The sequence below is a fragment of the Carya illinoinensis genome, chromosome 3, assembly GCF_018687715.1.
Source record: "Carya illinoinensis cultivar Pawnee chromosome 3, C.illinoinensisPawnee_v1, whole genome shotgun sequence".
Lineage (NCBI taxonomy): Eukaryota > Viridiplantae > Streptophyta > Magnoliopsida > Fagales > Juglandaceae > Carya > Carya illinoinensis.
This window is the reverse complement of record NC_056754.1, coordinates 20,005,097-20,019,780: the sequence shown is the minus strand read 5'-3', so window position 1 is coordinate 20,019,780 and position 14,684 is coordinate 20,005,097. Positions and strand designations below refer to the sequence as shown.

The 14,684-nt window shown below is 33.9% G+C and overlaps 1 protein-coding gene across 4 annotated transcripts; it reads left to right on the top strand.

Moving 5' to 3' along the window:
- The first annotated feature begins 4,416 nt into the window (after window positions 1–4,416).
- Window positions 4,417–12,401, top strand: LOC122303693 (phosphatidylinositol/phosphatidylcholine transfer protein SFH9-like). 4 transcript variants are annotated; one of them, XR_006240793.1, is made up of 15 exons: window positions 4,417–4,926; window positions 5,015–5,321; window positions 5,966–6,065; window positions 6,336–6,602; window positions 6,699–6,776; window positions 6,874–6,975; window positions 7,056–7,105; window positions 7,225–7,324; window positions 7,431–7,520; window positions 7,612–7,719; window positions 9,279–9,363; window positions 10,276–10,661; window positions 10,755–10,829; window positions 11,897–12,077; window positions 12,143–12,401. XR_006240793.1 is itself a non-coding variant. In XM_043115589.1 (14 exons), exons 1-14 carry the CDS (start codon window positions 4,920–4,922, stop codon window positions 11,948–11,950), a joined length of 1,806 nt encoding a protein of 601 aa, XP_042971523.1. In that variant the 5' UTR covers window positions 4,417–4,919; the 3' UTR covers window positions 11,951–12,401. The 4 variants fall into 4 exon arrangements, 3 of the variants coding, with proteins under 3 accessions (XP_042971523.1, XP_042971522.1, XP_042971524.1); XM_043115589.1 differs by having other exon boundaries at window positions 5,018–5,321; window positions 11,897–12,401; XM_043115588.1 differs by having other exon boundaries at window positions 11,897–12,401.
- The last annotated feature ends 2,283 nt before the right edge of the window (window positions 12,402–14,684 follow it).

Here is a 14,684-nt window from a genome sequence, read left to right as displayed (position 1 = left end):
TTCTTGCCTTGGCAGATAAGGGGATGAAAAGATTAACAAGGCCATATCAATTATAGCCATCATTTGTCCTCTGGGAGCAACTGGGTGTAATTATTACGTCGAGCATTTTACCGGCTAAGAAGGGAATAAAAGGGTGACTTTATTCTGATTGAAGGGACGGCAAAAGGGAAAGGCTTTCTAATAATGATCCAAAAATTTAAATATTTTAGGATTTTTTTTTTAGAATAATGTTATATATCATCTTGTGATAACTGTATAGTCGTTTTAAAAAATAATAAAATTTATTATTAAAAAATTAATTTTTTTTATATAAATTTTATATTTATTTATTTTTTTTAAAGTGATTGTGTGACGTTTATATATTCACTGTAAATATTATTTATTTTAGATTTTTAATTATTTCATGATTTTAATTAAAAGTCATATCCTATATATATATTTATTTAAGATAATTGCGTGATGTTTATATATTCGTGATTAATTTTCTGGAATCTTTAATTACTTTATGATTTTAATTAAAAGTCATATCCTATACGTGTATTTCTTCAAACTAATAACAAAATAATTGATATTTTCTGCTTAAAAATTAAAAATAATGGATATTTTTTCTACTAATATAAAGCTGGATAATGATGTTTGTGGGCATTAATTAATGATGCCTTTTGGACTCCACAAGAAGGTTCCTACTTATCAACGATTTTCAGTGGAAGAAAAAATGAATCCTCTAGATCAGTTTCATCTCCGCCGTTAAATACCCACTGTTTTCGCCGATGGACCATTTGACAAATAGAGACTTACTGGAAATTTCAATCCGAAATATGTCAATTCAATGGAAAAGTCCTTGAATTGTATCCGCATTTCGTCTCTGGGTGTCCTACTTGCTTCCTCTTCGTTTACGAATTGAACACTAACTAACAGCACCCTTTTCTCATTCATCTTGTGTTTTTTATCTTTTTTTTTTTTTTTTTTTTTTAGAACACCTATTTGACTTTGATGGTTCTCTACTTCCACTCCTTCCAATCCTGAAGAGAGTCATTAAGATTGTATATCTACATTAAAAATAATAATTATATTAAATACAGTAATATGTGTGTTGCACACTTATTTTAGAAAAAAAAAAAAAATCACTGTTAAAAATTTAATTTTTTCATGTGAGTTTCAAATTTATTCTTTTTTTAAAAAAGAGTGGCAGAACCAACAACTTTTTTTAAGGACCAACTTTTCTATCGTGTAACAAATTTATGTAAAATAAAATAAATATTAAAAAATAAAATAAAAACATAACTATATATATAGCTAGATCTTGATAATTTGTTATATACGCGTAAAAATAAAATTATAAGACCAGAACTTAATATAAGTTTCAGATTTATGATGATAATATTTCATGGAATAATATTCATCCATTATTATTTTTTAGATGAAATATTTAGAATTTTTTTTATAGAAATTATCATGTGATATTTTTTGAGATCTCAGATAATTTGTTTTTTGCTTAATGAAATCTAGATAATAAAATCTCTCAATTATTTTTTATATAAAATATCAATCTTAAATGATTTTTTTTTATATTTTCACTTTGAATTCTATACTAAGAAACCTAATATGGTAAAATAAAATACTTTGATATTCATATTAATAAATTTATTATTTTTCTTAAACTTAGTTTAAATTAATCTTAGTGAGGCCACATTCTTGAAAATAGATAATATCTATATATTATACAAAGTTTTAGGACTATATGAAAAAAAATGGAGAGGTATTTTTAGGTATATTAAAATTTTTAAAGAACATATCAAAATTATAAATATTTGGGGAGTATTCTCTATATTTATAAATTTTAAAAAAATTTGGAAGGCCATGCCCCCCTAAGTCCAACGTGGGTTGGCTACTGTTCATACCTTAAAAGTTAAAACTAAAATAAAAAAATAAAATAAAATAAAATGGGGACCATGATAATGTAATTATAATAAAGAATAGGGTTGGTTGGTCGCAAAAGAAAGAGTTTTCCCTAACGAACACGTTGCTTAGCGTATAATTCTAAAATCACAAGTGAGAATGCTTAAAAAACCGAATCTCAAAAATTATATTTTAAATTAATTAAACAAATTTATTTATTTTATTTTTATTAAATTAATTAAATTATTTTATTCAATATTCATATATCATATATTAGTTATAAAAATCAAATAAAATAAAAGAGATGTGAGGCGTCGAATAATTAGCAGAATTTTTATTGGCATAAATGTTTTTGTAAGCAACGTTGTCTTTGTGTCGGTGGAGAATGATGCACAAAAAACAAAAACGAAGCCACGGTAAATAGTCGGGGGCATGGTCACATGGTGTATTGGGTATAAAGAGCCTTTGAGCCAACCAGGGAGCGAGACAAGTGGTGTGTGTCAGCATTTGTCACGTGCATGACTAAACGCCTCCCGTCGGTCTCTGTCTCTGTGTCCCCCCGGTGCCTGTCCTCCTTCGTCCTCTATGCCACTCCCGACCACATCAGTTGGGCCTCAAGGTATCTTTTGGCTACGACGTCAACGGCTTCTAGATCGTGTGCTGACGTCATCACCCTCTCTCCCTACTATCCTCCCCTCAAAGATTCTCGAGCCCAGCTAGCTACTCAACCGCCACTGTTCATACAACCAACGCCCACCACTCACGTGACGGCTTTTTTTTTAAGTTTCGTTTGATCCTAATTATTGTCTTAATTTTTATTTTTTTATTTTTTTATAATATGTCGTTAGATAATTAAAAATTATTTATTATATTTTATTTATAAATTTAACATTTAATAACATATTATAAAATGATAAAAAATAAGATGATGAATAGATTTTTTTATTAAAACTTACTTAAAATTTATTTATTAAAAATTTGTATAAATCATTTTCCATTAAAAACAAAATCTATCCATCGTTTAATGCATCTCGATAAATAATTTTCTCATGACGATTGAAAAATGGCAGCAAAAAAGATGATGTAATAGCACTTTTCTTATATATTCTTACCAAAACTACACGTGTCCTGATTCTAATGGATTTAGTTTGCTCAAAATGCATTCAATTAATATACATTTTTTATGTTATGTATTATATCATCATATCACCGTGCTCATGTAATAATGTCCATTAATTCTTGGATTAGCTCTAATTTTCTAATCATAATAAACTTTAATAATGAATGAGTGCTGACACATTGATATACAACAATAAAATAAAATTAAAATTTATAATATTTTTCATTTTTTCATGAGGGTGGACTAAGTTTGATTCAAGCAGTATCAAAATTTGATTAAAAAAAAAGTGTTTTGTCACGTATAAGTGAATTCACGTATCAATTTACGTATTAATACTGATGCTTTTAATTTTAAAATTTAAATTGACACTATTTTCAAAAAGAATTTTGCTAAGTATAGCAAGTTCGTACACCAATCCATGAATTGATGATTTTTTTTTATTTAAAAAAATATAAAAAAATTGAGAGAAGAAGAAAATCTCATATTTTATAAAAATTATTTCTATTTTCAATTCATATCATTTCGTTAAATATATGCCTTACATATTAATATTGATATACGAATTAAATATGTACACGTATTGATGCGCAGAACGCTTATAACTAAATTTTTTCTAAAAAAATATGCCCCTTTTAACCAAAATGTTGACCTTGTGTTTTAGTTGTTATTTTCGATTGGAATTCGAAGCTTTGAAGATTCTTTTAAGACGTAAGTAGATTGCTGGACTAGGAGGATAGATCCAAACTAGTAACAACTCATTTTGACTAAATTAATAAAAAATTTGCTTTAAAAAAATAAATCTTTCAAAATTTAGAAAATTTGGAAAAGATAAGTAAGTTGATAAAAAATATTTATTTAATCACGAAATATCTGTATAAAAAAAATACGAAATATTTAAAAAAAAAAAAAAATTCAGGAGGAAGCCTAGCATTATTCGTTAACAAAGGCTAGAAATTAGCTCACGAAGTCATGAAAAATACCGTACCAAATAAAATGCACACGTGTCCTTTCAGGGGCATTTCCTTTTAAAACAAAAAACAAAAAACATACGGAAGTGGGGGCACAAATTCGGACACCAGAGGGTGCGACCAGAACAATGCGGTTTATGCGAGGGTTTCCACGTGTCATAATATCATTAGCGAAAGTGGGAGCTGTTCAATCGCATTGGCACGTCAAGGTATCACTACCTCCACTTGGCAAACATCAAGTGGGCCGTGACGCAGACGCACCGAGCTCAGTCCCATTCCTCCTTCCCTACGCGTGAACCAAGTTCGTCGACAACAGCCGGCACCTGTCGTAAACCTAAACGCCCCTACTTCAATTTTCTATTTACAAATCGAACCCCAAAAAAAACAATTAATTTGCACAAAAAAAAAAAAAAAAAAGGAACAAAAGGGAGAGAATGACTGAAAAGTAAACAAAACACAGGAACGAACGAAAATTTGCAGGAGCTATAGTAGAGAGCCAAAAGCTGAAGCGGCCGTTGCACGCTTGCGCTACAACGACTTGTGCCTACGCTCTCTCTCTTCCATCTGAAGAGTTCCTAAACACGGATAAAGAGAAAATTCCTTCGTAATCAGAAAGCAACTCTCTCTCTCTCTCTCTCTCTCTCTCTCTCTCTCTCTCTCTCTCTCTCTCTCAGCTTGTATTCCTTTACGGAGCGAGAGGTGGTGAATTTTAGGCGACTCTGGTGGTTTTGATATCGTGCTTGTTTCCGTTCTTCAACCTCATTTTTTGTAATTCTGCTATCCTTGTTGGGGTTTATTCATTCCTCTTGAGAATCTTGAGGATTTTCGAGATCTAGAGCGAAGTACGCAGATCTTATTATAATTCTCATCGATTTTTGTGTTTGGTGCACATATTGATCTAAAAACTGGATACTGAGCGTATCATAGATACAATGCCAGGTATATTTTTGCATACAAATCGTGTTTTGATCGAAGTGAGCTTGAAATATTAAATTTTTAATTGGATTACTGTTTGTTTGGCTTTAAGAAGAACTCGCTTCAATTCGAGAAGACTGGATGGACAGGAGTGGTTGTGAGGCCGAGACAGCGTCTGAGGATGAGAGGCGAAGGGTTCGAGGCAGATCTCTGAAGAAAAGGGCAATGAGTGCTTCCACGAGGCTCTCGCACACTCTCAGGAAGCGCGGCAACCGGGTCGCCGATTGCCGATACGCATCGATCTCGATCTACGATGTCCGGGACGCCAGGGAAGAAGCAGCTGTTAACACGTTCCGCGATGCATTACTTGCGAAAGATCTGCTCCCGCCTCGCCACGATGATTACCATACTTTGCTAAGGTAAACGAATCATGGCGTAACGTATACTGAATTTTTCATATGTTAGTTCAGAAATCTGATTTTCGAATAATTTTATTATGATATTATTGTCTTATACAATTGCGAGCTCAATTTTTATATCTTTAGTTGACTTGAATTTTAGACGCGGTTGTGAATGCATACTATGAAGCATAGTGTTACACACAAGAAAAACTTGGACCGTTTGACGTTGTGAGAAACTTGGAATTCGAGAACCGTGTGGCATCAGAAAGTCGAGAATTCTTTCATTTAATGGATTATACAGATGCAGAAGTGAAGAAACCAGAGAAAATGAGAATATTGAGCCTGAATATTGGGAAAAAGCATTTTAGCATTGTTAAACATCCTGCATTGTAATGTTGTTATAACTCTGCTATCAGAAGCAAATAATTACCCAACACGGCGACTGAGGGACTGCATATGCTCCGATTTGTGTGCGATGGCCTGTATATTAGTGTGGGTGTGGGCGTGTGTGTATTCACCTGTGTTATTTATGTTTTTTTACTAGTATCATCAAGTATGCCATGTAATTCAGTTCTAGTTGTAATTATTTCTTTTGGAATGTTATGTTTCATCTTCCTATTTATTCTGCTCATTTATAGAAAACTGACATTTCCTTGCTACAGGTTTCTAAAGGCAAGGAAATTCGACTTGGATAAAACTTTCCACATGTGGGCCGAAATGCTTAACTGGAGGAAAGATAATAATGTAGATTCTATTTTACTGGTAAGATGTAAAAAAGAAATCAAAATGTCTATTAATTTGATACGATGAATGTCTAATTCATAGAAATCAAAATGTCTTCACCAATGTCAGGTTCTCTATTAAAAAAAAAATTTCAGGTTCTCGAATGGGCAGTTGAGGCGTGTAATTTTGGTTATCTTGTTTTTTCTAATTATAGTTAAAAATTTTACCTGGAATACCAGTTGTTATCAGTTGTTTATTTTTAATGGCTTAAGTTCTAACAGATTCTGAATTGCAATGATTTATGTCTAGGATTTTGTATATCATGAGTATGAAGAAGTTCAACGTTGGTATCCACATGGTTACCATGGGGTGGACAGAGGGGGACGGCCTGTTTATATTGAAAGACTTGGCAAACTTGAACCTAGCAAGCTGATGAATGTCACCACGGTGGACCGGTTTTTAAAATATCATATTCAGGGGTTCGAGAAGGTCTTCAGTCAGAAGTTCCCGGCATGTTCCATTGCTGCCAAGAGACACATAGATTCCACAACAACAATACTGGATGTGCATGGGCTGGTAACTTACTAGCTTATCATAATATTTATCTCACTTCTGCATATTTTGTGTGTTTAAACATTGTCATTGCTTCTCCTTGCTCGATTTCTTTTGCAGAACTGGGTAAGCTTCGGCAAAGTTGCCCACGATCTTGTTATGCGCATACAGAAAATTGATGGAGATAACTATCCTGAGGTGGTTTAATAGCATATGGAATTAAAACAATTATGGTACCTGAGTTCTTGAAGCCAGCATCTGTCAATCGTTTCTGATATTAGCTCATTTTTTACAGACATTACATCAGATGTTCATTGTTAATGCTGGTAGTGGGTTCAAATTACTATGGAATACAGCAAAAGGTTTTCTAGACCCAAGGACTACCTCAAAGATACATGTATGAGATTTGTTTTTAAACGTTTTTTCGACTTTTAGAGGCCATACAAACTAATCAGGGGTGGTTCACTGACTCCACAGGTTTTAGGCAACAAATTTCAAAATAGGTTGTTGGAGGTAATAGACTCAAGGTTGGGATTCTTTCTTGACATTTACAACTTACCATAAAAACTTTTGCCGTTTAATTGTGAATATGGTGTTTTTGTGACTCATTGCATCAATCATTTTGACCATTTGTCTGCTAAAACAGCCAACTACCAGATTTTTTGGGTGGAAATTGCTCATGTCCGAATGAAGGTGGGTGTCTTAGATCAGACAAGGGGCCTTGGAATGATCCAAAAATAATGAAAGTATGTTCCTAGTCAGCTGACGGAACGGTTCATTCAAAATCATTGATGTTTGAGGAAACCTGAATTTTAAACTAATGCCTTGACATTTAATCTACTTTACTTGCAGCTGCTTCAGGCTGGAGAAGCAATGTTTCTGACAATGACTAAGAGTTTCTCTGACTTTGATGATTCAGAAGCCAAGTTATCAGCCTCTAAGGTAACTTGTAGATATTTTAACAATTCATGCTGTCTTCTATCGTCTTCTAGTCTTATGTCATATTGTTACATTATGTTTATTCTGTCTGCAGGTTGCCTGTAGTGAAATATCTTTTGCTGGGTCAGAATCTGATGTGCCTTCAAGTGCTTCTGGCTTCAGGCAATCGATGCCACTTTGTCGCAAAATGAATGTACTGGGAGTCAGTTTTCTTTGTCCTTACCTATTTCTTTATTAGCACATTATTCTGAACTAATCTTTTTTTTAACAAGTAAGAAGAATTTATTAATCCATATAATTAGGCAAAACCCAAGTACAGAGGAAGTATACAAGAGAAAAAACCTAATTACAAGCTAAGTGCTGTGAAAAACAGTGTAAAATTCATCAAGGCTAGTCCCATTCAATACAATAGCTGAAGCCCAAAGTAACAGTGTATGAAAGAAAAAGTCGTTAAATCCTCCCATCGAATGTTCCCTATTATCAAAACATCGACCATTCCTCTCATTCCAAGTACACCACATTAGACATAAAGGCACCATCTTCCGTGGCCCCAAATTCCTTTCCAACATGACAATAAATTTGCCGCCCTCCTAAGCATTACCCATGCGATATCAAGCCTAGTAAAAATTTAATCCCATATAGCCTTAACCTCATCACAATGAAGAAGAAGATGGTCCACCGATTCTCCATTTCTTTTACACATAAAACACCAATCCATTATAATAATCTCACGCTTTCTCAACTTGTCAATAGTCAGAATTTCCCATGGTAAGCCAGCCAGCCAACCAAAGAAAGCAACCTTGAGAGGTACTTTGCTTCTCCAAATCCTCTTCCAAGGGAAATCAATAGAAGTATGAGTCAACATAACCTTGTAGAAAGATCTGACCGAAAAATTCTTATTCCCTGAATGAACCCAAATCAACCTATCCTCCCCCTCCAGCCTTTAAATTCAGTGCATATAACACACTGTAAAACTCAGTGATGTCCCCCACCTCCCAATCCTGAACAGCTCTAATAAACTCACGGACCACTGACCAAAACCAGTAGAAATGTCCATGTACTCTGCCACAGAGGCATCCTTAATCTATATATTATCTTCTGAACAAGAGATTGTTGGCTGAAGCTTCTTGAAACAAAGAACTCGCTATCTTTGGTTCACTGACAGCTTTTCTATTGTATTTAACTTGATGGGCAGCTGCAATCAATGCTGGTTGTTAAAAGTAATTTATTTAAATTGCAAAAGATACTTCTTGATCCTAACATTTTGTCAGCAAAGCACAAATTTTTGGGGAGTGGCATTTAATTGCTCTCCCACCCATCTGTCACATGTTTCTTTTCATTATACCCTTCAAATTAAAACATGTTTCTTTAACTTGTTTTTTTAATTGATTTGATAACATATTAAATGAGTTTGTATCTCTGATATTTGACGATGGACAAATAACGGGCGAGCCAAAAATGGAATGTCAATTGTTTTTGGCGGAATGTAGATACATAGAAAAACACTAGCACGCATTCATGGAAGCCATATCATCCATTTGATCATTTACATCTTACCCGAATTTCTTTCTCCATTGCTGTTTGGGATGCAGTAATCCATGCTACTGATTTGTATGAGTTCCATGAGGAATCAGTTCTTATGTGTGCCCATTTGATCATGATCTTTTAATGTGGATATTGAGATTTTTGTGTACAGTTCTACCCATGCAAAGACATCATCATTTCTAGTAACTCTTGCCTTGTGTTTCTTTTTTGTCTCAGGAAAAGATGAGTGACCCTGCATCTAGCAACAGCCTGGTTGAACCAGTTGGTAGTACGATTAGGCTCAAAAATACTAGTTCAACAAGTAAGTTATCATTCAGCATGTCTTCTGCTAGTTAAGACTTGCCTTGGCTTTGATAGCATTGGTGTACAATAAATGATTTTCACCATGGACTTCTATGGTAGTGGTTTTTCACATCCATTAAATTTACCAGTACCATAGTGATTAAGCTGTTTTCATTTTCTGCATTCGGCTGATCGTTTCATATTAAAGCAACACTAGCAGTGGCAATGTGTCAGATAATCCATGCCTCATTATCTAGGCTCAGTTAAGCTGTTGGTTTTGGTCAGTCTTGGTCAGGCTGGATTTTTTCTTCTGTGCATCCACATTTTTGGCCAGGCTGTCAACTGAAGTTACTCTTTAATTAGGAGAAGGAAGAATTCATTGTTGAATTTTCTTATATGTGCCATAAACTGATACCAATGCCTTAAATATTTTTCTTCAATTTGTATCTACAGGAAGAGTGGAACATTTCCCGTACATGTGGATTTGCAATTTTTTTATAAGTATGGATTAGTGAAAAAATAACATATACTTACAATTGTAGAAATACTAAAATAACTGTACTGTAATAAATGATCCAGCTGGGAATGTAGGTTTCCAATTGCACTTGTTGCAACCTAACATAGGAGCTTCCAATTTTAATGTTCTATTTTGTACTTCTTCTAGCACATTTTCACAGTAATGAAAACCATGATTCCAGTAATAATGCAAAAAATGTTTAGTTTTTTCAAAGGCTCGAAATACATGGCTGCAACAAATTGCTTGTAAGTTAGGTTCTCTTTGTTACAGAAGTTGGTTTATTTAGCATGAAGGTGATACTTGTCATCTTGTCTCTTTTTTTCTCAGTAAAAATGCTTCTATATGATCTTGTGAACTTAGAACACTTGCTATTGGACAAGCTTTTACATGCTCCTAACTTGGTGCTTGTGACAGGTGATGCAACCAACGGCAGTACCCAAAGAAGACTGTTAAAGAAGTCCATTTCCTATTTAACAAATTTGCTCCACATCATACTCAAAATATTAGCTTGTGTATATCTACTACTACCTGGGTTGCGGAGATTTTTTGCAGTTCAGCATGCAGAAAAACGGTTAGTAAAACATAAAAAACCTGAGCTTGCTGATTCAAGACCTCCAGAGCAGCTCGTTTCAAAGTCAATCAAAGAGGACCCACTCTGGGAAAGACTGCAACATCTAGAAACATTGGTAAATGAGCTTGTTGACAAACCTACAAAAATTCCTCCTGAGAAGGAGGATATGCTTCAGGAATCTCTAAGTCGAATTAAATCCATTGAATACGATTTACAGAAGACAAAGAAAGTAAATACCTTCTCTCACATAATTTTGAAAAATATAGATAATGTTCAAATAACTTTTATTGTATTAATTGTATTTTTTCATCCTTCTTTGTAGGCACTGCTTGCAACTGCATCAAAGCAAGTGGAGCTTGCCGACTCATTGGAAAGTTTAAAGGAAGACAGCTTAACTGTATGTTCCATTTGGCCATTAAAAAAGTAAAAGAAAACTGAAAGGACTTGCTCTCAAACAGAAAATAAGTACCTTGTCCATCATTACTTAGTTGTAGGAACTTTAATTATTGATGAGTTTTGGGAAGTTGGGTACTTCAATGGGTGCATACCTTGTGTTCCTTTCTTTCATCGAAGGACCCAATTTTAATGACCTGAGCCGACTTTTACACTGGGTTTTAAATTAATTTTTTGGGTTAAATACAAAATTAGTCTTTGCAGTCTGCCTTAAAAGCCAAATTGGTTTCTGTAGTTTTTTAACTTTTTACTCCCTGTGGTTTGCAAAATATCAAATTATCTTAAAATTAAAAAAATAATAATAATAATAATAATTAAAAATCTCAAAATAATAATTAAAGAAAAAACGAGGAAGGGGTGGCCACATGCCCACCCCTTGGTAGTGAGCGGTCTCCCCTCTCACTCGCCTAGCCAAGCCAAGGTGACCAGATCTAGGCTGTGCACGACGTGGCTCTGCGAGGTGGTCCTTGCCTAGCTATCACAAAACAGAGCCACCCCAACGGAGGCCCTGAAGAGCACATCGGGGTGGCTCTAGTGGCTCTACAAGGACAACCACGCAATGGCCCTTGTAGGGCTGAGCCATGGTGGCCTAGATCTGAATCACCAAGGAATGACCAGATGGAGGAAGGGGAGATCCACCCCTCTACAGGTGGAGGCCACATCCACCAGCAGGACGAAAGGAGTTAAAATTTTTTGACATGTGGCATGACACTTCAGTATCTTTTGATCGATTGTAATGATGAAATTCTGATGGAAAGATTATTTGGATCGATTGTAAAACCATAGAGTAACTAAGTTGATTTAAAAAATACGTGGATTAATTTGACATATACACAACCATAGGGACCAATTTAATTAATATCTAGGTCTAATTTTCATTCGTTTATTAAAGTTTTATAATTTTCAATGATCTGTGTAAGTTTCGACTAAATGATATAGCTTTCTTCTTGCAATACTAAATGTGATTGATTTGATGGTTGATAACACTTGTTCAAATTACAAATATGGCAGGGGACAAGCTCTTGTTGGCCGAGAAATTGTAAATCTTACAACCCAGGAAGATGAATAAGTTATTTTGAGACACAGCTTTAAATTGCCGAAGTTGCTAGTCCACAGTGCCTGTCTTGACTCTCAAGATTGCAATAATTTGGTCCGGAGTTCAATCAGCAGACTCGAAGGGTTGTCATTTTAGGTGACTATCTCTTTTACATTTTTTAATGCGAGTCCATTCTGTTTCTCATTCTTAACTTTTCTCAGGTTGTTTGAGTTGAAAGTAGTTATGTACGAGGCAGAGAAAACCACAGGGAAATAAAAATCGAGTTCTCTTAGATAGATAGGCATGTACATAATACTTTATACAAATACAATTACTCTGCTTTTGGACTGCTACACTCATAGCATACTTTGACTCACTTGTATCCAATACCCCACCGAAATGCAAGTTTACAAAAGCAGAGCCCAATATTTTTCCCTTTGAAGCCCCTTTTGACCTCAATAAATCTATTATTTTGTGATCTCTTGGAATTCTTATTATTGTCTGAAATATACATATGCACAGGATCAGTACTGCATTATTATAAGCGAATTGCTACATACACAAAAAGATTACATACAAGAAAATTTACAAACTAACATGGTTTCACATGATGCATTAGATCTACTTTACAATAAAAATAATTTTATAATTTGACGCACTGCATCAAGTCATGCCAATTTGTAGATTTTATTTTGTATAATCCCTTTATAGCTTGAGTATTTCTCTTATTATAATTGTCACAGACTCACAATCCAGTTCTCGGTCTGTTTACCTCCAGATCCACTCAGCGTTCTCTCTTTCTACTTATTTGCATGTATCTTTTTCTTTCAAATCGCCAACCTTCACTTGGGAATCATTTAGGAGAGACTTGAGTATAGCTAGTAAAGCAAAGCAAACACAAAGCAATGAAAAGATAGGTTTTACAATATAAAGAAGAGTATAAATTCAATAAAAGAAAGCGCCTTTTAACTTTAATGGCTTCTAGCCAACTTCTTGTTGTAACAGATGCAGAAATAATGATGGGATTCTCCATAAAGCTTTTATATTTTAAAAAGGAGAATGAGGTCTGTAGGTAACTTCAAATCTCTGAGATCTGTTGTAATAATTGAAACATTGTCTTTATATACCAAATCTTAGATTCCACAACTCGATAATTGACGGTGCTACTCCCACAGGGGCAGGGCACCGAAATACTCTCCGAGTAGGACAAGTTGTTTTATCTCTTTTTTATTTTTTATATTAAATATTTTTTAAATTCAATAAATATTTTTTTAAAAAAATTAAAAATTAAAAATTTATTAAAAAATATTTACCTAACTATTAAATAAAAAAAATAAAAACCCACAGTCGGTGGCACCACCGATGGTGGTGGCCACCTTATGTGGGACAGTGGGAGAAGCCATTTCCATTGGTTTATTCCTGGAAATTTCTGATAAAATCCAGAATCCCTAACAAAGTTACCGGGACCCTGTTTCTTGCATGCATGCATGAATGGCTTTCCAAGAAATCGTGCAGCGAACTTACTAATATCCCATACTCTTTTCTTGTATTAGGATAGAGTAATGATTATTCATCATCTTGATATTAGATGATTAAAAATTATTTACTATATTTCACTTATGAACAAAGGGATAATGAATATATTTTTTCATTACAATATCGGCTTTTTTCAAATAGTTATTATACTCAATAGCATTACACCACATACCTTTTGAGGAAAATATATATATATATATATATAATAGAAATAAATATGTGGTGTAAGACTGTTGAATATGATTTTTCTTAAGGTATTGTATATATTAAAGCATGTCTTTTAATTTGCGTCTCTCGATAGGCAAGAGTTTTGTTGGCATGCTATATAAAGGCACAGGTGGTCTCCCTTGAGTAAATTTTTGAGGTTTCCTATCATTATATACAAACACAAGAAGAGTATAGAGAGAAAAGACCAAGGTACTCAACCAACTTGTAGGAATGAATGTGCTAAAATTGGTACTCTCATGTATTGCATTAAGATATGTTAAATAAGCTATATGAGAGCTGCCACACTCACAAAGACGCCTTTCAAAAGTAATGTTTACAAACTGATGTAGCTTGTAATATATTAGAATGTATAACTCTTTATACTTTGAAGTATATCTAACATGTCACAAGAAGTTGTGAACTTTACTATTTGTAACAAAATCTCTTCGTAGTTGAAGATCTATCTAACTATATTATATTATTTTTCATTCAAGATTGGGTTGGTTGCCCTATGCATTTTATCTAATTATTTATATTATTTATTTTTCATATAAGATTCGATTAGATTAGTTGCCCAATGCCCAACAGTTTTTACGGCTTGTGATGTGTAGGAAAAGCTTGCAACAAATGCTGAATACACAAACCTGCTCGTGTAAAGATTTGTTTAGAAATTGGCTGTTAAATCTACACTAACAAAAAGAAATCATCAATGTGGCCTGCTCTATACGACAGCGGCCATCAACAGAGCACTCGCATGACGTGTACGATGGCTATTTGCTAAGGAAAATGGCTCCCTAGTTTTGTCCTTTATTTTGGACAGTTTTTGTATTTTATTTTTATTTTTTTAATGATTAAGGAAGTGAATCTTTTTAAAATGTATAAAGATATTTAAAAAATATTTGAAAGAACAAAGGGAAAAAAAAAAAAAAGTGCAATTTACACTAGTGGTAACTTTGAAGGGGGTAAAATGATGGGGCTTAGTAGGCCTGTGCATATAGGGCTTGGGCCCAATTCATCCGA

Excerpts from the sequence above, each read along its gene's own strand:
- LOC122303693 (XM_043115588.1), top strand. Across the intron at positions 5,322-5,965 it reads GATTACCATACTTTGCTAAG|GTTTCTAAAGGCAAGGAAAT; the intron begins GTAAACGAATCA and ends TCCTTGCTACAG. Across the intron at positions 6,603-6,698 it reads TACTGGATGTGCATGGGCTG|AACTGGGTAAGCTTCGGCAA; the intron begins GTAACTTACTAG and ends TTTCTTTTGCAG.